This window comes from Leguminivora glycinivorella, chromosome 11 (assembly GCF_023078275.1).
Source record: "Leguminivora glycinivorella isolate SPB_JAAS2020 chromosome 11, LegGlyc_1.1, whole genome shotgun sequence".
NCBI lineage: Eukaryota > Metazoa > Arthropoda > Insecta > Lepidoptera > Tortricidae > Leguminivora > Leguminivora glycinivorella.
Window position 1 is genome coordinate 21,806,816 of NC_062981.1, and position 23,947 is coordinate 21,830,762.

At 38.2% G+C, this 23,947-nt stretch overlaps 3 protein-coding genes across 3 annotated transcripts; all 3 read right to left on the reverse strand.

Moving 5' to 3' along the window:
• Nucleotides 1-1,178: 1,178 nt before the first annotated feature.
• On the reverse strand, nucleotides 1,179-5,939 carry LOC125231243. The gene is made up of 3 exons (XM_048136632.1): nucleotides 3,843-5,939; nucleotides 3,406-3,549; nucleotides 1,179-3,107 (listed from the first exon to the last, which is right to left on the reverse strand). The coding sequence occupies exons 1-3, from the start codon at nucleotides 5,628-5,630 to the stop codon at nucleotides 2,886-2,888; spliced, it is 2,154 nt and encodes a 717-aa protein (XP_047992589.1). The 5' UTR covers nucleotides 5,631-5,939; the 3' UTR covers nucleotides 1,179-2,885.
• LOC125230865 lies at nucleotides 5,918-11,590 on the reverse strand. Its single transcript, XM_048136117.1, has 5 exons — nucleotides 11,503-11,590; nucleotides 9,773-9,885; nucleotides 6,949-7,054; nucleotides 6,226-6,465; nucleotides 5,918-5,963 (listed from the first exon to the last, which is right to left on the reverse strand). Exons 2-5 carry the CDS (start codon nucleotides 9,867-9,869, stop codon nucleotides 5,918-5,920), a joined length of 489 nt encoding a protein of 162 aa, XP_047992074.1. The 5' UTR covers nucleotides 9,870-9,885; nucleotides 11,503-11,590.
• Nucleotides 11,591-13,657: 2,067 nt separating this feature from the next.
• On the reverse strand, nucleotides 13,658-23,794 carry LOC125231416. Its single transcript, XM_048136866.1, has 3 exons — nucleotides 23,541-23,794; nucleotides 15,255-15,475; nucleotides 13,658-14,109 (listed from the first exon to the last, which is right to left on the reverse strand). Exons 1-3 carry the CDS (start codon nucleotides 23,590-23,592, stop codon nucleotides 13,957-13,959), a joined length of 426 nt encoding a protein of 141 aa, XP_047992823.1. The 5' UTR covers nucleotides 23,593-23,794; the 3' UTR covers nucleotides 13,658-13,956.
• Between the last annotated feature and the right edge of the window lie 153 nt (nucleotides 23,795-23,947).

Sequence of the window (23,947 nt, forward strand, 5' to 3'; positions counted from 1 at the left end):
TGGCTCTATCGTGCCAATACGGAAGAGCGATCGAGATATCTATGATAACAATATTACCGTAAGCGTTTGTGCAGTTAGCTTTTTTACCCAGATATTTGTCTCGTCACAAGTAGATCTTAGACGCAACAAGAATGGCACTGTTTATTCTGTAACGCCATCTTCATTTAACGGTTATTTTAAATGGAGAGCGTGACTGCCGCCGACCCTTTAGTTCGTATTGAGTTCAACATTGTTTCTTCAGTTTGGATTTGGCAAACTGATTGGCTAATAATTATTGGCAAATTAGATGGTCTACCATCATCCCAAAATCCAGAAGCTTAATGACGTCATCGTAGCATGCCTATCTCTTTAGCCAAATCTTGTTAGAACAAACCTTGAAATAGAGGCAAGCTATAATGGTACCATATAAATTAAAGACATTTTGAACATAATACATGTTAAGAGTTTTGAATGATTCACGGTTATTTTCATTAGACTTATATTGACCGGGATATATACCGTGATTACCTTGTGCAACTGCGTCGAAATATCGGGAGCTCGACAAAAATCAAAAAGGTAATCACGGTCTATATCCCGGTCAATATAAGTCTAATAATACATGTTTTTCTACTTGACTGTAATCTGTCAATTAGGACACCACAGACTAAACTATAAGTGCTAACTTTTCAGTGTTGGATACTCTATGGCAGTTCCGACTCAATTATAATAAGCTCATTATAGTTGACTTTAGTTAACTGTAATAATTTCAAAAATAGAACTTCATTATAATTCTATACTAATTTGCGATACCTGGCAAATTTTCCTGCATCTGAAACACATTTTGTTTTATCTGTCGCGTTATCGGCCAATCGGAGACGGTTATTACAAACAATTGGTTGCTAGGTAATTCGATGTTGATACAACGGTGAACGACTCTATTAACATTAATTTTAACTTGCATGAATGACGATATTTCCGTCCATTGATGATGAAGATGATGACTCGTAGAAAAAGTATTGTATACAATAGTGATATAATTAAGCTTTTCACTCTCGTACCGTACTATTAGGCCACTCAGCAAGCTTCGTGGCCTAAACATGGTACTCGACTGAAAAGCTTTTTATTATATCACGATTGTATAAAATACTATTTCAGGTCCCATTTGCATAAGTATGATGAAATAAAATAATGTATAACCAAAATTAGTTGTTTATTACCATAGGTGTTCCTTGCCATAATTTTAGGTACATAAGTTAAATAATAAATAAAATCGCAACTTAATGAATACTTAAAATTAACTCGACCGTCACCCATAGTCCAATTTAAAATTTGGAATTTATGAACGCAGCCAAAGTTGCAGCCAACTCGCGCCAAAACTCGTCAACTGTGACGTCACTATACTTAGTCTATGGCAGGTAAAATGGACTCTAAAATTGTTAATAAAATACGTTAACAATGAAAAAAAGAATCTAGTCTAAGCTGTTTACAGCAGACTTTTTCAGAAATCATACTTCACTAGATAGTAATAATTTAAGCGTTTCTTCGCCTTCAAGATCTTAAGATGATGTAAGTTGATTAAATATTACTCTTGTGACAGTTATTGTCTGTGAAAATGTAACATTCTAAATTGTACACGCAAGAAAAATTATGAATAATTACTGATAGAAAAAATATCCGACTAACCATATTCGTCACTAAAAAGCGCATAATAAAAAAAATATATGACCTAGCTGTAAAACTTATTGCGCTATATATTTTCAAATGTTTTGGTGACGGATAGGATTGGACAGACTTTAAAATTAATTTATCTAGGTCTAGGTTTTTGTTAATAATAGCTAGACAATGAATAGGTACTATATTTTTGTTTTAACGTAAATGTGCTCACTTTTTAAAGCTTTCCTGTAAAATTTTAAGGCTATCTACTCTATATACACGCAAGGAATTCGTACAACTAGGAAATAATCGTGAAAACGATTCAAATTCATCATCAACTTTTACCTAAATATACATCACAGATAGAGTGGTACAAAAATTACTAATATCTATAGGATAGGTGTTGGTGGTTTAGAGCCCCACCATTACAATAATGTTTATGTTTGTCGTAGAGCGTTTGTCCTGCTCGCACTTACATATTTGCCAGCAAGAGAATGCTTTATGTCAAACATAAACACGATATTGCAAGATAATCTTGACTAACATTCGTCCCTTTCCCGTGACTCCAAAGAATTACGGACCAGGAAAAAGACTAAACACATCGTCAATAGTAAGCTGTACAGAGGTTAGGCTGGAAGTTTATGAATAAACGTTACTAGCTTTCTTCAACAAATATAACGTAAATCACATGGTGTTTGGCAAAAAATATTTTACAAAATTAACAACTGGGTCCGGAACTTTATAGCGAAATACAAAAGAGGAAATTTGCAAAATACTGACAACTAACCTATTCAGAAATAACAAGTCTCCCACAAATCTCTTCACAACACGAATTTGTTGATCAGAAAGTAGGTAATTCAACAGCATTGGAATAACTATAACAAATAATGGAGAAACTAACAACATAGGCAAGTAGAAAACTAAAATACAAAGTAACAGAAGAGAAAACAACAGTTCTAGTTGTGCCCCGAAGGGAATAAAGTCCTTTCGAAAAACTTACACATTACATTAATATTCTTACCATAAGCTCAGATTACTTCACTGACATTTACAATAAACAAATCTCTATTTATAATGACTAGATGCATCTTATTTTCAAGCTAATCATCCACATCAGATATGGAGTTTCGGGGCATATAAATAAAAATAAATAAATAGTTTAAACAAACGATTCATACAAAAATTTGTTTGTAATAAAATATGAAATTGTGCTATGCGAAATCAAAGTTAGCAAAACTAATGACTTTGAAAGCTTACTTTTTGTCATCGCTAGTTTTCGAGTCTGATTTCTTATTTGTGTCCGTTTTGTTTTCTGCACTTTTTGCGTCTTCTTTGTCTTCCTTTTTACCGTCTTCAGCGTTGTCCTGGGTCTTGGATTTACTGTCCCATTTGTTCTGAAACTCTTCGTTCAGTAGCTTTTCAAATTCTGCAGCTGTCTTGTTTAGATTTTTCTTCATAGCGGCATCTGGGTAAGACTGGAAATAAGTGAAAATATATAATTTAACTCCCCAATAAATACTGATAAATTATATTAGGGTTCTCCTTCTTTACATCAACTCTTTTAGTCTCTTTAATATGAATAAATTGTAACTACAGTTTTCGTCTTCAAGGATTGAAACTATTGAATAAATAAATAATTTACAGAAATTGAATGTTGTCTTCAATTTTTTTATTAAATTATTCGCAATTTTTTTGCAATTATATCCTTACATTATTAACACACCCATTTTCTTTTATAGTTTTAGATTTTGGAAACGAAATGTCAATAGGTACCTTTAAATAAAGACGGACGTTGTTGAAAATACGCCTGAAGTCCTGGACCACTTGCTCGTGTTCCGCGTACGACGAGTTCTTGAGCTTCGTGGAGATGTCGTGCAGGCACATCGGATACTTCACTACCTCGTAGAATCTGGGGGCCTGGAAATATTTATGGATGATATTTCAATACTTTTTCAACTTTTGGAACGTTACAACGTTTGGAATAAATATCAAAATAATGAAGATACCTATTTTATTTCCGTGTAGCCTAGGCTATAAAGTTTGGTGTGAAAATAGGGGTGTGAAAAATTACTCATTTATAATATGTATAGTCTGAAAGAGCACTATCCTGCCGGTCACGAGTTTGAGTCATTACAACAGACAAAACGTGCAAGGTTTCATAGTTGGCACTACAAATAATATTCCTGTGGGTGAATATTTCGAAAACATACCACTTTTATGTCCATGTCATGCTGGATGAAAGTGGCCTCGTTTAGTTGAGCGAGGTTCCCAAGCAAAGCCTCGAACTTTTTGACAGTGGCAGCTGGCAAGGGCTTCTTCTTCTTGGGGTGGTACCACATCCCGGACGCAGCCACCTTGGTTTTTGATGGCTTCTTTTGGTTCTCGCCTCTAACATAGTTTCCAGTCTGATCATAGTTTAAACGAGTTTCTTTCGACTCTTGCCTTTTCTCCGGAATAGAAACCTCGTCGGATTCAAGGGATTTTGGCTCCGAATCGAGACACTTGCTGGAATCATTGCTCAGAACTGATTGGTCTTGATTTGTTGAAGAGTTCTCCCACAAACTGTGCGCGTCCTTCGAAATGAAGTTGTGAGACCCCATCCTAGCGGCCCAGGTGTCACTGTTTTCCATTGTGAATTTCACTTGTTTTAAATCTTCGGAGAGGTCATCGTTAGCACTCAATCCCAAAGCATCGTACAACCTCGCTGTATCTGACTTGGATCCTTCGTGAATGAAGTCTACGAGTTTGGGGGCCGACTGTTTAGCTGCTTCCCAGGCACGATCAGACGTCATCATAGTCAGAATCTCCAAAGGTTCGGCGTTTCTTATATCCAAACCAGACATGCCAGGTCTCGACATCAGCTTGTGTTCGTCTGTCAACATATCGTCACCGCGCCTCGGCATGAGGCACGGCCATGCCTCGAGGTTGTACTTTGGTTGCGGTGCCAACGTCACGGGTGGAAAGGGCACCTTCATCTTCAAAGCCATCTCCTCCACTAAAGGGTTGTCAAACACCGCCTCTTGGCTCGATCCTGGCATGAACGGTGGCGTCGGATCCGTCGGCTTTATAGGCACCTTGTAACTTCCGGGTTTCATATACACTTTCGACATTTCGTGGTACTCATCATTTTCAGGATCAATGAATTGCACGGGGCCAGAGATATTATTAGGAATCGACACAACGTTCGACGGGACTTGAACGTTGTGCGAGTGATGAGTTATAAAATCGCTAGGTTCTTTTTGGACCATCTGACCCCACGCCGCAAAAAAATCAGCCTCTTCTTTTGTGTCACCGCAGCTGTTATTTTTCTGCACGTACCTGCCTCGCATCTCCACAGAAGACGCTATGTTAGGTATTAAGGTTTTCTCGACATGACTTAAAGGTATCATCTTCGCTTTCAGTTCCATGTCTCTGCGTTGCATTTGATCGAACAGCATGCCGCTCATTATTGGCTGACCGGGAGCTTTGCCAAGCTCTGCATCCATTTTGTGTTTCATTTGGTTGTATAGTTCTCGTTGCTCAGCATGGCACATGTTTTCTAAAGCTCGAAAGTCAGGCATGTTGGTAATAGTCCAAGACTGACGAGGTTTTGCTTCACGAAAGCTACAGGGGTCGCATTTGTAGGGGCCTTTTAGATACGCATCCATATCACCCTGTTCATTCAGAGGATAGAAGTTATGAGAGTTCGGAGGTGGTACAACCGGAAACTTCTTAAACGCGACTCCTGCTCTGACCGGCCACGGACCTTCATTGAAAGTTTGAGAGGTAGAATGACTTTGGTTCTGTACCCACGGTGGCTGGACTGCGTTGAATGGTTGAGGAGAGGCGTTAACGGGTCTCGAGGTGCTCACGTGAGGTTTCACCGTCTGAAACTTGCTCTGGTTTTGATGGCGTGGGGCCGCAGAGTTTGTGGCATAGTAATTGTGAGTAAAACTCTTTTGCTCCATTGTAAAACCATGATCTAGGCATTTGTAGGTCTTATAGATATGCGTCAACATCTCTTTGGTAACCGCCTGCCATTGTACGAAACATTCACGTATATTTGGGCTATAGTATTTGTTTTCAATTCTGGAAAATGTATCGTGTTTTTCACTGAGCAGTTCTTTAACGCCTTTCCAGCCGTCTAAAATTCTGACGAAAGAGAATATAAAGTTTTTAATGACCCACGGTATGCCCTGCGAGTGTAAGTTGGCTACGGCACTATCAGGTTTCTGTACATTGGATCTAGTTTTTGCACAAATCGAATGTATATTTTTGAAGCAAGGTCTGTTATGATGTGCAATGGCTATATTTTCAGCGTCAGTGCAAGCTTCAATAGCAAGTTGGACAATCTGGTTTGGGATTTGATCGTGAATTATGATCTTGTCTAGAGCGGTTAGAAGGACGTCGGATGACCCGGAAGGTTTATTCTTATCCTCGTCTTGGAATGATTTTTGATTTGTATCTGCTCTCGCGTTAGAGTCAGGCATGTTGCATAGTTCTGACACCATTCGTTCGCCTTCGACGAAAAAATCGAGGCTCGAAGTGGATTCTGATGTAAGGTTTCGATCTTTGTTCTTTTGTCGGTCCGTTTCGGTGCTACTGTCTTTATACCTTTCGTGGTAACGTGGATCGGCGCTGTAGACTTGCCTTTTATCCTGGCTTTTGACAATTTTCTTCTTAGCACCGGTTCCTATTGGTTCTTGGTAGGAGAGAGACCAAGTGCTATGCGAGCGTCTATCTGTACTGGAATTGCGGTCCATCTTATAGTTGGGCGAAGATGGATCGAAGACTAAGCCCACCAGTGGGGAGTTGGGAGGCGAGCTGAAAGTGGGAGCCGACGGGTTGTTGTATCTGCAAAGATTGTGTGCATTAGAAAAAGTATACGGTAAATCTTCGATGGGTGTCTCTTCAATGATGCAAGTTTTTTGATGCTTGGCGTCAATATAAGTTTTAAGCTTCTAACTACAACGTGGGCAAAGAGTTCCCACGCGCAAGGGAGCGTCTGTCTTGTAGTGTCAATATCAGAATTAAGGTTTCTACGCTAGACCTACCGGTCTACCGGTTCCTTGGTGAGAAAATCTAAATATATAATTCAAACAAGAAACTGACTGACTGATTGACATAACCACACACAGCCGAAACCGCTGGTTCTAGAGATTCCAAATTTGTCATGTAAGTTCCTTATAAGCTGTAGAGGAGCACAAAGAAAGGATTTTTCAAAATTCACATCCTATGGGGGTGAAATGGGGGTCCGAAGTTCAACGTTTGAATAAGATTACTTTTAGTATGCGGGCAAAGCCGATGGAAAAAGCTAGTATAATAATATGAGTCAACCTCTGATTTTGGTACTGCTGCTCTGCCGCCGTCGCTTCGTAGATGCCGGTCGCCACGCGGCAATACGTCGCCATGTTTGTATCTGACATGTCTTTGTTGGAGCATCCTGAAAACATAATATTAACTGATACATTTCAAAAGTTAATTAATTTTTATTTGCTGTGTCTGTTTTATTTTTTTTTTATTTATTTATTTAAACTTTATTGCATAACTAACAGAAATAATAGCTAACAGAGACAAATATAATCGTGACATCAAACATAATTTACTAAACTATTTTTTTTTTCTGTTTTCTTGTGTATATTTTTGTAGTTATCACGAATAAATAATTGATTGATTGATTGAATTACGAACTTATTATTAGAAATGTTACAAGTTTCCTTTTCAAACCTATTCTCTTCTCTTGAGAAATTGAACAAAATCTTTGAATAACAGTGTGTTAGACACACAAGTCCTGCAGGCAAAGACGTGGTCGCGTGATAAATGATATAATGTCAGGCCGTTCCGTTCCTTTTCCCACTATTTGTCAGTGCGATAGGGACGCATCCGATGCGATATAGTTTATCGAATTAGTGTAAGGTAAAAACGCCCGCTGGTCATTGAATCCTGTGGTGTTTTTGGAGCAGCAGTCTACAATCACACGTATTTTGACCCTTTTAAAAATATCTTGACAAATTCAGAAATGATACAAACATGTAGCATAATATTTGAAGCATTGTTTTCGAGCAAATCATCAATTAATGATAATATGGAGAACTTATTGGCCTTTAATGTTTTAAAAATAACCACATTTCATATCTATCTATTCAATGAAACTTTGTAAAGAGTCGTCACTTGCAGTTGTCAGTGTTGCCACCTTTGGACCAATCACACGGCCACAGTATAAAGACGACTATACTGTGGCCAGACTGTTTATTTATTTGTTTATTTAAACTTTATTGCACAGTAAAAAACAATGTACAAAAGGCGAACTTAATGCCAGAAGGCATTCTCTACCAGCTAACCTTTGGGCCAAACAGAGATCTATAAGAGCTTAATAGGTGCAGGAAACGTCGCAATGACGAGAAATGGAATACCTACTAAATAACCATAAATAATTATATATATCATACAGCTTACTATTATATATATTTAAAAAATATACATACTTAAAATAATATAGATACCTACTTATAAATACACATAAATATACATACGTATACATATAACATTATATATACATAATAGTTATTTGTTATACAAGGGGGCAAAGTTGTATTTTAACGCCGAGTGTGGAATTGAAAAACGAGCAAGTGAAAGGATTCTGTAGTTGAACCACGAGCGAAGCGAGTGGTTCGAGAATAGAATCCTGAACTTGCGAGTTTGTTAACACACGAGAAGTAAAATACATTTGCACCCGAGTGTAACACAAAACTTTTCCCCTCACTATAGCGAGGAAACTACAACGCAAAAAATGCGTTTATTACTGCTTTCAGTAGTTCCACAGGTGGTAAATCATCTTTATTACTAGATTCACCTACTTTTATCAATTTTAAAGCAGTTAATTTGACTTTATTCAAGGTCAAATTACTTTACCCACTAGTGGATAAAATGCGTTTTTACCCGCTGGTATTAAAGGACAAAACACGTGTTTCCGAGCTAGTGAGGGGAAATAGTTATTTTCCCCTCACTAGCTCGGAAACTTTATCCACTAGTGGGTAAAGTAATTTGACCTTGAATAAAGTCAAATTAACTGCTTTAAAATTGATAAAAGTAGGTGAATCTAGTAATAAAGATGATTTACCACCTGTGGAACTACTGGAAGCAGTGATAAACGCATTTTTTGCGTTGTAGTTTCCTCGCTATAGTGAGGGGAAAAGTTTTGTGTTACACTCGGGTGCAAATGTATTTTACTTCTCGTGTGTTAAACAACTCGCAAGTTCAGGATTCTATTCTCGAACCACTCGCTTCGCTCGTGGTTCAACTATAGAATCCTTTCACTTGCTCGTTTTTCAATTCCACACTCGGCGTTAAAATACAACTTTGCCCCCTTGTATAACAAATAAATATATATATCTGCCTTATAATTATTACGACTCTTGGCTGTTGTAGGTAACCTTGGCATAGTCCTGCCGGCCTAGCCAAATGACAATCGTTGACGCTAGCCGCCGATAGAAACGCAGTCGGGCTCTGTTACGCCAATACGGAAGAGCTATAGAGATATACTCTGTCAAACAAGTCTGTCAGTAAATAAGAACAAAGAAAACTATAGGTATCCTTTTCTCTAGCACCCTAAAGAAAAGGATGCATATAGTTTTCTCCAGTTTTATCCACAAAATCGATATTATCGCATTTCTGCGACTCGAAACGCTACCGAAACGCCGCAGAATACATATTCTGGCTCTGTCGCACCAATACGCAAGAGCGATAGAGATATATAGCTACGAAAGAGATATTATCGTAAGCGTTGGTAAATTCGGCTACACATACTGGATCCTTACACGTCAGACTTGACGTTTAAAACACTGGAATGCCTGTAGTAAACTGAGCTATCATCAGACTTAAAGACAACTTACTTTTATGAGCAACTAGCATTTGCCCGCGGTTTCGCTGGAGTTAAATTCTAAAATTACGGAATGTTCCATACAAACTTCCACCGCCCCATTTTAGGGAAGTGGGGGATCAGAAAGCAACACAAAAAGTAACCTTTGTCACGCTCCATCCCTTCGACTATCTCCGCTTAATAAATCACGTCAATTCATCGCTCCGTTTTGCCGTGAAAGACGAAGAGACACACACTTTCCCATTTATAATATTAGCATGGAAGTATGAATTGAGCACTTACCATAGCTGCCTTTCTGCATCACGGAGTGATGAAAATCTTGGTGGCCGCGCTCACCGTCCCGGTGGTCAGTCTTGTTCGACCCACCATACTCTTGCATTTGGGATCGCAGGTTACTGAAAGGGTTAGGCAGGTTTAAGGATTTGTTAGGGGGTTGTGAAATAGGGTTTGGTTTCGTCCCTAGCTGTAGAACGTTAATTTTACTCATTTATTTATATTGGGATAATTTTAAACGAATTTTGACGACCGGTCTGGCCTAGCGCGTAGTGACCCTGCCTGCTACGCTGCGGTCCCGGGTTCGAATCCCGGTAAGGACATTTATTTGTGTGATGAGACTGATGAGCACCAATATATTGTTCCTGACTCATGGATGTTTTCTATGTATATAAGTATTTGTATATTATATATATCGTTGTCTGAGTACCTGCTACACAAGCCTTCTTGAGCTTATCGTGGGACTCAGTCAATCTGTGTAAGAATGTCCTATAATATTTATTTATTTATTAATTTGCTGCAGTGGCCTCTTCGGAACTTTATCTTTAGAAATTGGAGTTGAACAGTTTCTTTATAAAACGATAATGAACCTAGATGCTTTTATTAAATATGAAAGAATTTCTGAAGGCTAAGTTATTGAGGAATTCTTTAGCTGAGAAACTTGTGTCCTGGAAATCAATCGTAGATGGTATTTTGTTGTGGTAACGTTATTTAAAATGTATTGTGAAAATACTTATATTACGAACGATGTGAGATTTATAATATGCATACTTTCCGAGTAATAATTATTAAAAATATCGTGTAACAAGGAAAATACGAAATGTCTCGTTCAATTTGAATGAAGTAAGACGTAGACCATATTTTGGCAATCTAGATCGGCTGGATTTTATAAATGGGCCATTTTTTTCAAAGTTGTGCACTCCACTTTTTTGTAACATGGCTATTTTTTACGCGATTCATACTCAGAACCGCGAGGTCTTTCGATCCTGATAGAAAAAAAATGTCCCAAGATTTCCATACATTTTTCAAACCTTCCATTCCGTTACCGCCATACAAAATGTATGAAAAATGGTAACGGAATGGGAAATAAACCTTGGCACACTTTTTTCTCTTATTAGGATTGAAAGAGCTCGCGATTCTGAGTGGAAACCAAATGAAAATTTTGAAAAAAACTGGTCCAAATACTTATGGAAAACACGTTATTATAATGCATGAGATATTCATCGGTTGATTTCGTTTAAATCTAGAGAAAACAATCTAAATGAGATAGAAACCTAGTTTATGTTTAAAATTGCGGTTTGACGCCAGGTAACTCAGCAGTTGGATAACGCCATTTTATTATTGCCGTTTGATAAAGACACCATTACATAAACCACAATAATTTACAGCTTGAACAATATCTAACATTTTTTACCCAAAATAAACTAAATTACCGTTTGTTTTATAAAAAAGGTAATGCTTTAGATACCGTTAAAGCTTTTCCTAAATCTTTTCCTGATAATTGACATAAGATCAGTTGCTATGCAGAATCGAGTTGGTATCCGCTGAAAAAATTGAATCTATTTTTCGGAGGTTTTTCCTACCAAAATTACCAATATGTAAGTTATTACCTAGCGAGATTCGTTTCTTTAGCAAATTCTACTGTGCTTTTTAACAACTTCTGTCATATAAGTCTTAAAATCTACGTGAATAAATTGTTATATACTATACTAAATAAAAGTAATTTATTGGGTACTTACCGTGTCAATAAGCTGTTGTCCTTTCACGGGATTTCTTCGCAAATCAGAACATACTTTAAAAATCCACTTATCAGTTACTTACGCCTGTCAGTCGGCAGTTTTATATTTTATTTTATTCTTACGTTAATTACCAATGATTGATATGATCTGTGGCAGTGTCTGAGTTTCTTATTTCCTAGCTATATATTTTATATTTTTTTGTAGATCGTATATAACCATGATCCGTTCAGTATGAGATGAGCACTGAATGACTCGGCGACCATATGATTCGGTTCATTTGTTTCTTGACGGCTTGTCAGTCGGGTTTTTCATTTTTTGCTGAATTCGACCTCTATGTAGGATGTAATGCTTACAAGGCAAGAAACTCCTTCCGATATCAAATTCGTGTTATTTCTGTATTTACTTAATTTTAATTAAATTATTTTATATAATTTAGACTAGTTTTATAACTACTTATTTATTTAAGTAGCTTCATATTTCAATTCAATATATTTCAATTCATTTATTTCAAGGACCAACTGAGATCAGTAAAGTAAGTAAAGTAAAGTAAATTAATTAATTAAATAAAAACACAAAGTTTTACACACAGGCAATGTCCGGTGGACTCCAAACTAGGCTAGGCCTGTATCTTGCAGCCCACCATGTGATACAATTACAGAGTTAATTAAAAGTAATTAAGATATCGACTAATTAACATTTTTTTTATATAATTTTGGGTTTTAACATGTACCTAAGTTAAAATAAGTAAATTTATTAGAGTAGGTACTATATTGTATTGTTTAAAAGTGTACAGTGTTGACCTACAATGAGTTCTAGGTGTGCGAGTGTGTGTGTGTTTGTGTGTGTGTGTGTGTGTGTGTGTGTGTGTGTGTGTGTGTGTGTTTTTTTTTAGGTTTACCTAAAGGTAATATTAAAAGGTACAAAATAAAACAAAAATATTAAATAAAGTAGGTATTTTATTATTTAAGTTGCTCGTAGACGACAATACTAAATAAAAACACAGTTTATGCTCATAAATTGATCAAAGCCAGAAATATTAAGATATTTCTAATATTTACAATACTCAATAATATAAAAAGCTCTACAAAATTTGTTTTCTTTGCAAATATTTTTAACCGAACGGTCATAATAGTTTAGCCCAAAAAATAAATTATAATTAAAGCCAATTTTCGAAAACTCTACTATCGTAGAGAATAAATAACTCATTTAAAGGTATACCATAAAAGTAATATAATTTAACATTCGTCAATTATAATAAATGCATTTATAGCTCCTTTTATAAAACGACCATTCCCTCCTAAACTTACAAAATCTCGTTTTCATTTTCAAAATATTCAATCAAATCATGCACTCTATCATTTCTCTTTTCATACATTTTAATTACGTTAATATTTAAAAAAAAGGCGCGCTCATCTCCATTTTGGTCGGAAAAAGTAGTTAAACGAGAGGACGTGGCATAGCTTAATTTCTAACCCCCTTATTCATAAACATTCTCTAAAGTTATCGAGTCGATAAAGTTCTTTTGTCCCTTTCCGACGTATTGGTGTGATAGAAAGGGACAAACGAACTTTATCGGCTTGATAACTTTAGAGAACGTTTATGAATAAGGGGGTAAGTCAAGATTTTCTTATGTAATGATACTTCGCTCATTGGCTTAACTACTTACGCCACCTGCTCAGCACCAATACTCCGACAGTAGGTATCTCGCGCATACAGTTAACAAAATAGACAGATATACGGTAAACAATTTCCAAAATCTGGGACGACAAAAACATTTTATTGAGTCAATAGAATTTGACCCTTTAGCACAACTTGCTTTGTCGCGCTCGAGTCCATACATCAAGCCCGACTTCAAGTATGGTCTCGCGCGCGATAAGGTAAGTCGTGCTAGAGGGGCTGGTCATAAAATTTCACGGGAATCGGTTGAGAATTGAGACCTGTGGAGCGAGGCATCCGGACATACAAAAGCAAATTGCTTGAGTTAAAACGTAGCCCTCGCTTTGCCATACATCAGAGCGACTTCAAGTATGGTCTCGCGCGCGACAAGGCAAGTTGTGCTAGAGGGGCTGGTCACAAAATTTCACGGGAATCGGTTGAGAATTGCGACCTGTAAGAGCGAGACATCCGGACATACAAAAGCTCATTAGCTTCGCTTCGGTGAATTAGAATATCGAACAAGGTTCATGGTAGGGTCTCCTCAATATCCATCCATCTGAGCAAAGTTTCGCGTAATATTTCATATTACAAAAAGACGTGTGGTTTATGTCGGGCGGGGCACTGTCGCGCCGCTTGTGCTAGCCCTGCAGACTAGCTTTCGAGCTGTACCGTAATTTGGGGTGAGTCGAGTTCACGGGGAAAATTGGGCTTCTTTATTCAGCTGTTACTTTTAAAATCAGTCTCGGCCCAACTCACCCCAAATCACGGTATCAGAAGTTGCAGAGTATTTTATGAAAGTCATTGGCAGACGAACTTGAGTACTGCCATGAGGGACGAGGCGAGAGCGAGGGCGGTAACAGAGGTGATGTCGTTGGCTCCGTTGCAAAAGTCCTTGGTGCAGGAACATACTTCTTGTCTGCCGCCGTAGCCGGAGCGGTGGTAGCAGGCACCCTGTAAAAAAGATAAGTTTAAAAAACTCGTTTTCCCTATAACATTACTAACGGGTATGTACCCGATTCAGAGTCACATCCACATGCTGAATAATCTTTTGACACAGCATATGCGTCATCACTTAACTTATATCTGATCACATCTCATCCCGGGTTCCATTGTAGCCATGCTAGCTGGCAACTGTCCATTTACAGCGACATCCACATGTTGATTAAACTTACGACACAGCGTATGCGTCACTCACCTTATATCTTGTCTCATCCCACCCACAGCTCCTAATAACCCTGCTAGCCGGCAGCTGCCCATTCACAGCCACATCCACGTGCTGTATAATCTTACGACACAGCGTATGTGTCACGCCGCGGACGTGCTCCGAACAGTTTTGTTTCAGGGTATCTAGGAGGATGTTTTGGAGGCATTGCGAGTTGGTGGTGCTGTTTTATAATCTTAAGATCAAGCTTATGCTAATGACGCACTACTCGCTTTACATATACGAGGTAATTATGTTTACGCGTCTTAATATTGACTCGTTTAAACGTGCAAAAAATATGCCCGGCAGAATAACCCGCCAGACGGGGAGATTACTACCAGTGCGGCGGCGGCTCGCGCTGTTAGATAAGTCTCCGCGAGTGATCGGCCCCTCGTTGTATGAGCGACTAGTCGACTACCCACCAGCCTCAAAAACGAAATCTCTAATGACAAGTTTTCACACGAACTAAAAGAACTTTTAGTAGAAATGTCACTATATTCTGTTAAAGAATATACCGGAAAATAAGTATTAATTAATGTTTATAATTTTATAAACTTTTAGTTTTATGCCATTATTATTATTTTTATTTTTTATTGATTTTTTTTTTTCAAAAATATTTTTTTATCAATACTGACATTTTGACCTAGGTTAGCCCTAGCTAATTATTTTGTAAAAAATTTGGAATTGACGATCTTTTAGTGAAAGCCTTTGTTTTATAATTGTGTGAAATACTGTGTCTTTTTCTTCAAGAAATAAAGATATCTATCTATCTATCTATGAAACACTATCTTTACCTTAGAGTCAGTCGGTCTTCTGACACCGACAGACAATCTATACTTGGACTAGTCCTACTAGCCTTTTATTTTATGAAACAGCATATGTGTCACAAACTCACCTTATATCTAGTCTCATCCCACCCGCAGCTCCTAATAACCCTGCTAGCCGGTAACTGGCCATTCACAGCCACATCCACATGCTGTATAATCTTACGACACAGCGTATGTGTCACGCCGCGGTCGTGCTCCGAACAGTTTCGTTTCAGGGTATCAGGGAGGATATTTTGGAGGCATTGCGAGTTGGTGGCGCTGTTGCATTCGTAGCACATTATTGGGGTGCCTGGAAATAATAAACTGTGTAGGTATGATAAGACTTGAATACAAAACTACAAAAAAACTAATTATGTACCTTATACGCTCTATGACTATCATCCTCATTGCGTTATCCTGGCATTTGCTACGGCTCATGGGAGCCTGGGGTCCGCTTTGACAACTAATCCCAAATTCATTGGTGCGAGCCGGGGTTCGAACCTGCAACCTCCGGAACGAAAGTCGCACGTACATACCGGGCTACCAATGCTTCTACGCTCTATGACTATGTGGGGCGAAAATTGCGAGTAAATATAGCAAACGAGAGCAAGTTAAATCGCGTCGGCGGTCTGCCGGAGAGTTTGGAATACCGAATATCACATGGCAGGCAAGTATGGTCGCGCGATAAATGATAAAACATCAGGTCGTCCCTATCGCACTATTTGTAAGTGCGATATACGGTCTGATGTTTTATCATTTATCACGCGACCATGCTTAAACACCAGAGTACGTAGCCGAATGGCACATACGCTCATGAAACGCTCACGAAACGAAACGCTCGAAGATTTCTATCTCTATCGCTCTTGCGTATTGGCGTGACAGAGCCAGATTCGACTACCTTTCGCGGCGTTTCGTTTTCGTTTCGCGTCGCAGAAATGCCATTCGGCTACGCCACCTGTAGGCCTAGCACATGATGGCCGCGGGAGTATGTCGCCGCGAGATAGATGCCACGTCTTCTTCTAACTGTATTAATGACATAAGGACGGGTAGTCTATCTCGCGGCGACATACTCCCGCGGCCATCATGTGCTAGGCCTACTGGACACATAAATTTATGCAAGCCGAGTTAAACTGCGCTATGCTATCGCTTCGGTTTATTAAATATAGGACTTACGCTCGGCTGTCACTTACGCATAGAGATAAATCAAAAATGTACTTTCTATTCATATCGACGACCGGTCTGGCTCAATCGGTAGTGACCCTGCCTGCTAAGCCGCGGTCCTGGGTTCGAATCCCGGTAAAGGCATTTATTTGTGTGATGAGCACAGATATTTGTTCCTGAGTCATGGATGTTTTCTGTGTATTACCGGGATTCGAACCCGGGACCGCGGCGTAGCAGGCAGGGTCACTACGCGCTAGGCCAAACCGGTCGTCAAATTACTTAATTATGGGGTGAAAATTAAGAGTAACTTAAAAACGCATCTTAATTCAATTAATGATAACACGATTTATCTACGTCTGGTTTATTTTATTGCCCGTATAATGCTTCCACGCTGTATAGGGATTTGTAGAAATCTAAACGCGCAGCTTCTCTATAATCCCCTAGTGCCGTAACCGAATGGCGTTTCTGCGACGCGAAACGAAAACGAAACGCCGCGAAAGGTAAGTCATAAGTCATAAGTTATTTATTGGTAAAGCCGATTTACACGTTATATACGGTAGTCTGGCTCTGTCACGCCAATACGCAAGAGCGATAGAGATGAATATCTACGAGCGTTTCGTTTCGTGAGCGTTTCATGAGCGTTTGTGCCATTCGGTTACGTACCTTGTTATAAACCTCCGCAAAGGTTACAGGGAGTCCTGTCGGTTAGGTAATTATGTACATTGCTGTTCATGTTTTCCGAGGAGCTACATGGACGGTTTAAGCAAGAAATTAATTATTATTTATTATTATTTGACGACCGGTCTGGCTCAGTCGGTAGCATAGATTAATTAAATAAACAAAGATTGGTAACTCAGTACATCGTGTAGCGACCTACTTAACGCGAGTTATCGTCGCTGGTACCTCTTAGTTTTCGAGTTATTTACAGATGGCGCTGTTTTCAATGTTGAAAAGTGCCACCTAGTGAGATAATAATTAATTACATTGCCGAGTAACCACATCTGAATATGATTCAATATTTTGAGCCGGCGGCACCTCGTTTTTTGGCTTAGGGGTTAGAGTATCTGACTTGCATTTTTGAGATCTCAGGTTCGAGACCCAGCTCCGGTTTTTTTTTAATGTGTTTAAAAAGAATTATGTTATTGTTTTTCGCTTTTTTTTATTTTTCTAGTTGAATATTAGAAAAATAAGTATGATGTGAAGTTGAATCATACAGAAGTAAGTATGAATTGTTCGCGCCTACTTGTTGTGTGTTTGAATCATAGAAAAGTAAGTATGAATTGTTCGCGCCTACTTGTTGTGTGTTTATAAAACCCATAGGCCCATAGTGAGGTACTTATCTACCTACTCTACTCTCCAATCACTTATGTGACGTTGTCTCTTTCAAAGACCGATGTGCAAGTTTTATCGCCCTTTACTGTATTTATATAAATTTATCGGTACCCATAAGTATTAAAAATCTTTATTTAGGCACCTACAGCTATACAGTCAAGGAATTTGATTCCCTGCCCATTTAATAGAATCGTTGTTAGAAATACGTATATAGTATTTTATTTTATTCCATATATCTTTGGTTATACTTACCTAGTATTGAAATGTCAAATTACTTAGCACTGTTTTTGACATTTCAAATTAACTCGACCAAATTATGTAGGTTGCTTATAGGCGTATCGTCCGAAACTAAACTTAACACGTGTTTCTAATTTAGTAGCGTTGCTCATGTTTTATGCATCATCAAAGCAACGTCTTCATCTAGCTAGATCTTATGGTTTTTTGTGTTTCCTCGGAAGAAATCATTTATATTGGTCCCTAGTATCACTGTACAAAGTGGCTTGCTTTTTGCATAAAGTGCAGCTTTTTTGACCACAATTTCGCCGTAAGCCTTATATCTCTTTTCGTTTTTGTTTCACTATTGATAGCTAGCCAAGGCGCGTAAAACTAAATCCAGTGATAATTTTGTCTGTGACAAGAAGTGAGAGGAATAGTTCCCGTCATAGTTATCATTGTTATCAACAAACAATATTTCTTTAATCTTCACAAAACATTAAACTATTTGTTATAAGGGCCCGCGCAGACGGGCGACAAAGTCACTCGACGACTTTTTTGTCTCTGTCGTAACTCCTTGCGACAATTTCAAAGGTGCGCACACGGGAACGACAGCGATGCAACCACAGACTACTATGAAGATACTACGGACGCAACTTTTTCTTTTTTCATGAAATTAAGAGCCTATCCAAAAAACATTTTTGGTACTTCAGAATAAGTGTTTAAAAGTTTTGATGAACTCGTTAGAATTTTACAACCCGGCATCGTTTTCCTCAATATTGTAGGACTATTCTTTTAAATTCTTGTCATATAAAGTCGGTCTTACCTCTACTTCTGAAGAATTGAAATTAAACGACAGGTATCAATGTCGACTTCAACAATCGGCATTTAAAATCATATTTTTTTTCGAATAATAACATACGTTCGCCCAGGCGGTTGAGTGATAACTGTCAAAATGACAACCGACCGGCGACTATTTTGTCACCGTGTGCGCACTTGCATTGAAACATATAGAGAATGAGACAGTTACGTCGCAGGCTTGTCGTCACTCGTCGAACCCGCAGACAAAAAGGTTGCGTTGCAACGTGTGCGCACTTTCTTACTAGCCCATAGACCGATCTCCGCAGACAAAAAAGTTGAGTCGCCCGTCTGTGCGGGCCCTAACGCATACTTTGCAATTCGCAGGAGATATCAACGCCTGGACTGGCAACACCGACCGGGTTAAACGTCAAATTCAAGCTTCGTGCGTATATCATTTCAATAATGTGTTATAAATATTAAAAATGTAAAATATAAGGAATTACAGTGATGTATCGTATTTTAATTAAAATGAGAAAGTGTTATCATAAGTTTTCATGCAGCCTAAGAAGCCAAATATTGACGAAAAAACTACGCCAACCGTCAACGGAGTAGCGTTCAAGATTTAAAATTATAATAATTTAGCGTTTTTTACAGATGAGTATAGCTTACTTAATATTTAAGTGTAGTTTTTCAGATTATTTGTCTAGAACTAGTAACTGTCATAGGTTATTTTTGTGTTTTCTGTTTGTAAACATTTGAAGTACATAATAGTATTTTAACCCTTTATAGGGCACCGGTCTCAAAAAAGACCACCCTGTATGAATATCTTTTTGTATTTTTTTCTTGTACAGAATTTTTAGTACTACAGGATGGCGATGAGGTTTGAACTCACGATTTTTTTGAGTCTTGCCCGTTAAAGGGTTAACTTCCATATTTACATTTTCTTTGTTAAACCAACTCGAAATAATAAAACCTTACTCACTGCTATCCCGTGTAACTTGCAACAAAGTGAATTACAAAGTTTGTTATATGAAATCTTGTTAACAAAATCAAGGCTGTGGTTCCATATTCTTGTATCTTAATCACATTATATCCTGTTATAAGCCCTAATTATTATATTTTAACAATACATTTAGGCTTCAATATCTCACATGATGAATAATGTTACAGAACAAACTACCAAGGTTACAACACACCGGGATGTGATGGTGGCTAGAATGAAACAAACACAAGCCTCAAAAATCAGCAATCAGCCAACCAAGATGTCAAGTATGAAGACCTGCAAGGACAACGGGATGACCTCTAGGCAGTCATTGATCGGTTCCAGCAATGCCAAGAGATACATGAGCAGGCATTACAACGCATCCGGGACCTCGAGCAGCAACTGCAGGAGTCGGATTCAAAATGGTATTGCAAGTATTGCTCCGGGAACTCCGCTCTGGCTGAAAACAATTTAAGTATATTTGCTGAATATAATATATTTGATTTAGATGTGGTTCATGACAGTGCATCATGCTCCCCAATGAAAGACCCTGTAGATTTAAAACAGTCTGTGCACATAGAGGGCGGCAGTGATCCCAGAGTGACGTTGAAAGGGTCAAATAAAATTAAAAAATATCTAAAGCTAAGCAAATTCAAAATACATCAAAATGTAACAGCTGCCTTAAGCGATGAGCTTCTAAACTGTCAATACCAACTTGACCTGACAGCACAGGAGTTGAACCATCGCTCCGATGAATTTCACAAATTAGAATTGAAACTAAAAGACCTGAATAATAGGTATGAACTGACAAGTAAAGCATTACACGAGTACATCTTTTGTGAATAACGTTCTAGATCCATCGAGCGTGTGTGCATGGACTCGCCTGCGCCCGCTTGTTCGAGCCGCGCCCGAGCCGGCTTAGCCCCGCTCCCACAAGCCCGCGCCCGTGCGCCGTCGCGCCGGCTCCGTCGCCGTCGAGCCTTCTGCAGCTGGCGCTGTCGCGGCTGGCCGCCGAGCCTCCTGCAGCTGGCGCTGTCGTGGCTGATCGCCGAGCCTTCTGCAGCTGGCGCTGTCGTGGCTGATCGCCGAGCCTTCTGCAGCTGGCGCTGTCGCGGCTGGCCGCCGAGCCTCCTGCAGCTGGCGCTGTCGCGGCTGACCGCCGAGCCTTCTGCAGCTGGCGCTGTCGTGGCTGATCGCCGAGCCTGAGCCTCGGCCGCCGGCCCCCCGCCGCCGCTCCGCCCCGCGGCGGCATTATATATATTTTTTTCTTTAGTTGAGACATCAAGAGTCTTTTAAAACTCTAAAGTTATTTTAGTTATTTTTTATTTGTATCAGTTCGTTTTTTTTTTCTTCATCATGTATATTTTTTTTATTTTTTTAGATATACCTTGACACTTAGAGACTCTATACAGTATCTCTAACATCTCTTATTAAGCATAGTAGCTTTGTACTTTGTATAATTTATTGAAATTAATTTCCATAGAGCAGTCTGTTAATATTTTCTTTATGAATACTTTTGCATGTGTATTTTGAAAAAAAGTGGCTGAGGCGTAGGGTTAAAGCCGGCGTAGCTTTATTTGACGTTCATATCATTGTAATATGCCTACTTGGAAATAGTGCATTACGATACAAGTGCGTAAAAATCGACACGAGTTACGAATTTCCTTTTCGCACGTGTATCGTACGACGTTTTTCAGTACAGATGGCCCTCCGAAGTTTAGACCTGACATATACTCGTAATGAACCACTTCTCGCACTAGTGCGTAAAAAAAAACACCATCTGTACTGAAAATAAATATTTCAATGCATTTCAACACTTAGCATGATAATTAAGAAACTTTTCAAAGAATTTAATTAATAAAATTGACTTATAAATATATTGTTTTATTCCACATTCATATATTTAAAAAAATCGATGATGAAATGATGAATGTTGATCATAAATTAGCCGCAAATCGTACAACTTCTGTCTTATTCTGATAATAGTGCCATCTGACTCTGTCGTGCTGATATATGTAGCTGTTTGTGGTAAAACATTTTTATAGTAATAAAAATAAAATAATCTGAAAGTAATACTTCCGTCTTAGTGCGTTTTCACATTATACGATCCGATATCGGATACAGGACCGATATCCCATATATTTAAGCCGCCATTTTTGATTTTCGCCTTTGAAATCCTTCCTGACACCCGCACTTAGGGTTGTAATATTTTACGTAGCATATTTTGCCTATTCTGGGATGTACGTCCAAGATAATTTAGAATAATCGTTAAAACTTGTGCAAAAAAAAAAACGAATACTAATGATAATGAATGTGCATATTGAGAGTCAAGAGTATTGTACGCCAAATTCTGGCAGATTGTGATGTTACAAAATACTAACCCTATCATCAATTCATCATTTATAAAGTCGCCGTCAATAGAATTTGTGAACAATGTAAACAAACCTTGTACGTTGTCAAAATGTCTTTAATTTTCATTCTAACTCATCAGATACTGGCTAAATCCAATCTTTGAAATAATAAAATTGTGCTAAAATATTGATATTTTGTATAATGGTTTGTTTACATTGTTGGAAATTTCTATTGACAGCGATTTTAACTACTCACATTCGAACAATAAATAAATTGAATTTAAAACTTATCTTCAATATGCCAACTTTGTTTAGCATGCAGTGTTGTGCATCTTGCATACGCGCCATCTACCGGATTATAATGTTTGCTATTAGTCATCAAACGTACAAAACACTTCCCATGAATTGAATCTGATTCAGTACCCGATTGGTAAAAAATGACTTAATTGTTTTTGTTAATTTCGGTGTTATATAGTGATAATGTTGTACGATCATGTTCCAAATTTTGAAATAATACGACTTAGGTCATTTAAATGAAATTATTTCGTGAATTGAACAATACCATTTGTCGCGAGAGTATAGTAATGCCATCTATTGTTTTACGAGTCAAACATATAAAACGATGTACTGAGTTACACGTCTTCCTTTATTTAGTTTAGTCTATGGTCGGTAGTGACCCTGTCTGCTAAGCCGCGGTCCTGGGTTCGAATCCCGGTAAGGGCATTTATTTGTGTGATGTGCACAGATATTTGTTCCTGAGTCATGGATGTTTTCTATGTATGTAAGTATGTATTTATCTATTTAAGTATGTATATCGTCGCTTAGCACACATAGTACAAGCTTTGCTTAGTTTGGGGCTAAGTTGATCTGTGTAAGGTGTCCCCAATATTTATTTATTTATTTATTATGCATGTCTATCTGGGGGCACGGCAGTGCCCCCACCAAGTCGAGCAAAAAGAGGCACGGCCGTACCATCCTTTTCTCGAAGCATTTCAGACCATTTTCAACCCCCTGTTACTCCGTTCTGGATAATGTTATTTACTTTGCACTAAGTTATCTTTAAATTCTTTAACATTAAATATTAGATTTAGAAGCGCCTGTCGCGTTTAAATAGCAAAGTTCTTACTTCAACTTTAAAACAAGTCATTTAAGTAGATTTATTGATTGAGCAAAGTGAAAGTCTTCGTTTCAGCAGTTTCAGCTTGACCAAAAATGTGTTCGTATGTCAGGCTGTTCTCATTTTCAAGAACTGTTTAACCGATTTTCAGGTTAGATAATGAAGTCATATTGTGATTAATTTTCATTATGCTTCAGTAATTCCTTTATAAACAAAAATGTAAATAAATGATAAATTCTATTAAATTTTCAGGTTCAGTGCTCCGATATACTCGTGCCTATTATACTATGACCCTAAAATTATATGAACTTGCATTAGATTGGTTAATGAAATGATTTGTTCAAAAGGTCTACTTAATCGAGAGCATTTATTATAACCAAGTTATAACTAAGATTCGTAAAATGAAAATCTCACTTACCATATTCAAATAATCCGCAAAACACCAGCAATCCAAGCGCAAAATACCTCATTTTGCTAATTATCCAAAAAATGGACTTAAAAATACAGACGCCAGTCTAGTACTAACCTACTTACTGGACTAAATCTAAGCTTCGGATGCGCCAGAGACCGGGCAACGCGCATTAAGAGCTCATCACACTGGCGCACCTTACTTGTGTGATCAGGATAGCACTATGGCTCTGTGTAGCGTTGTCCCCCTCTCACATTGATGATCCCCAAACAATATGAAGATGGCCTTAAAAGGATGTCGCTTATTTAGTACAGGAAACGCATTATTTAGTATTTTAGTCTGGGACCTAAAGATTTGGTTGATAGAATGATAGGCTAAAATAGAATGGGTGCGCAAATTAGGGTTAAGTGTATAAA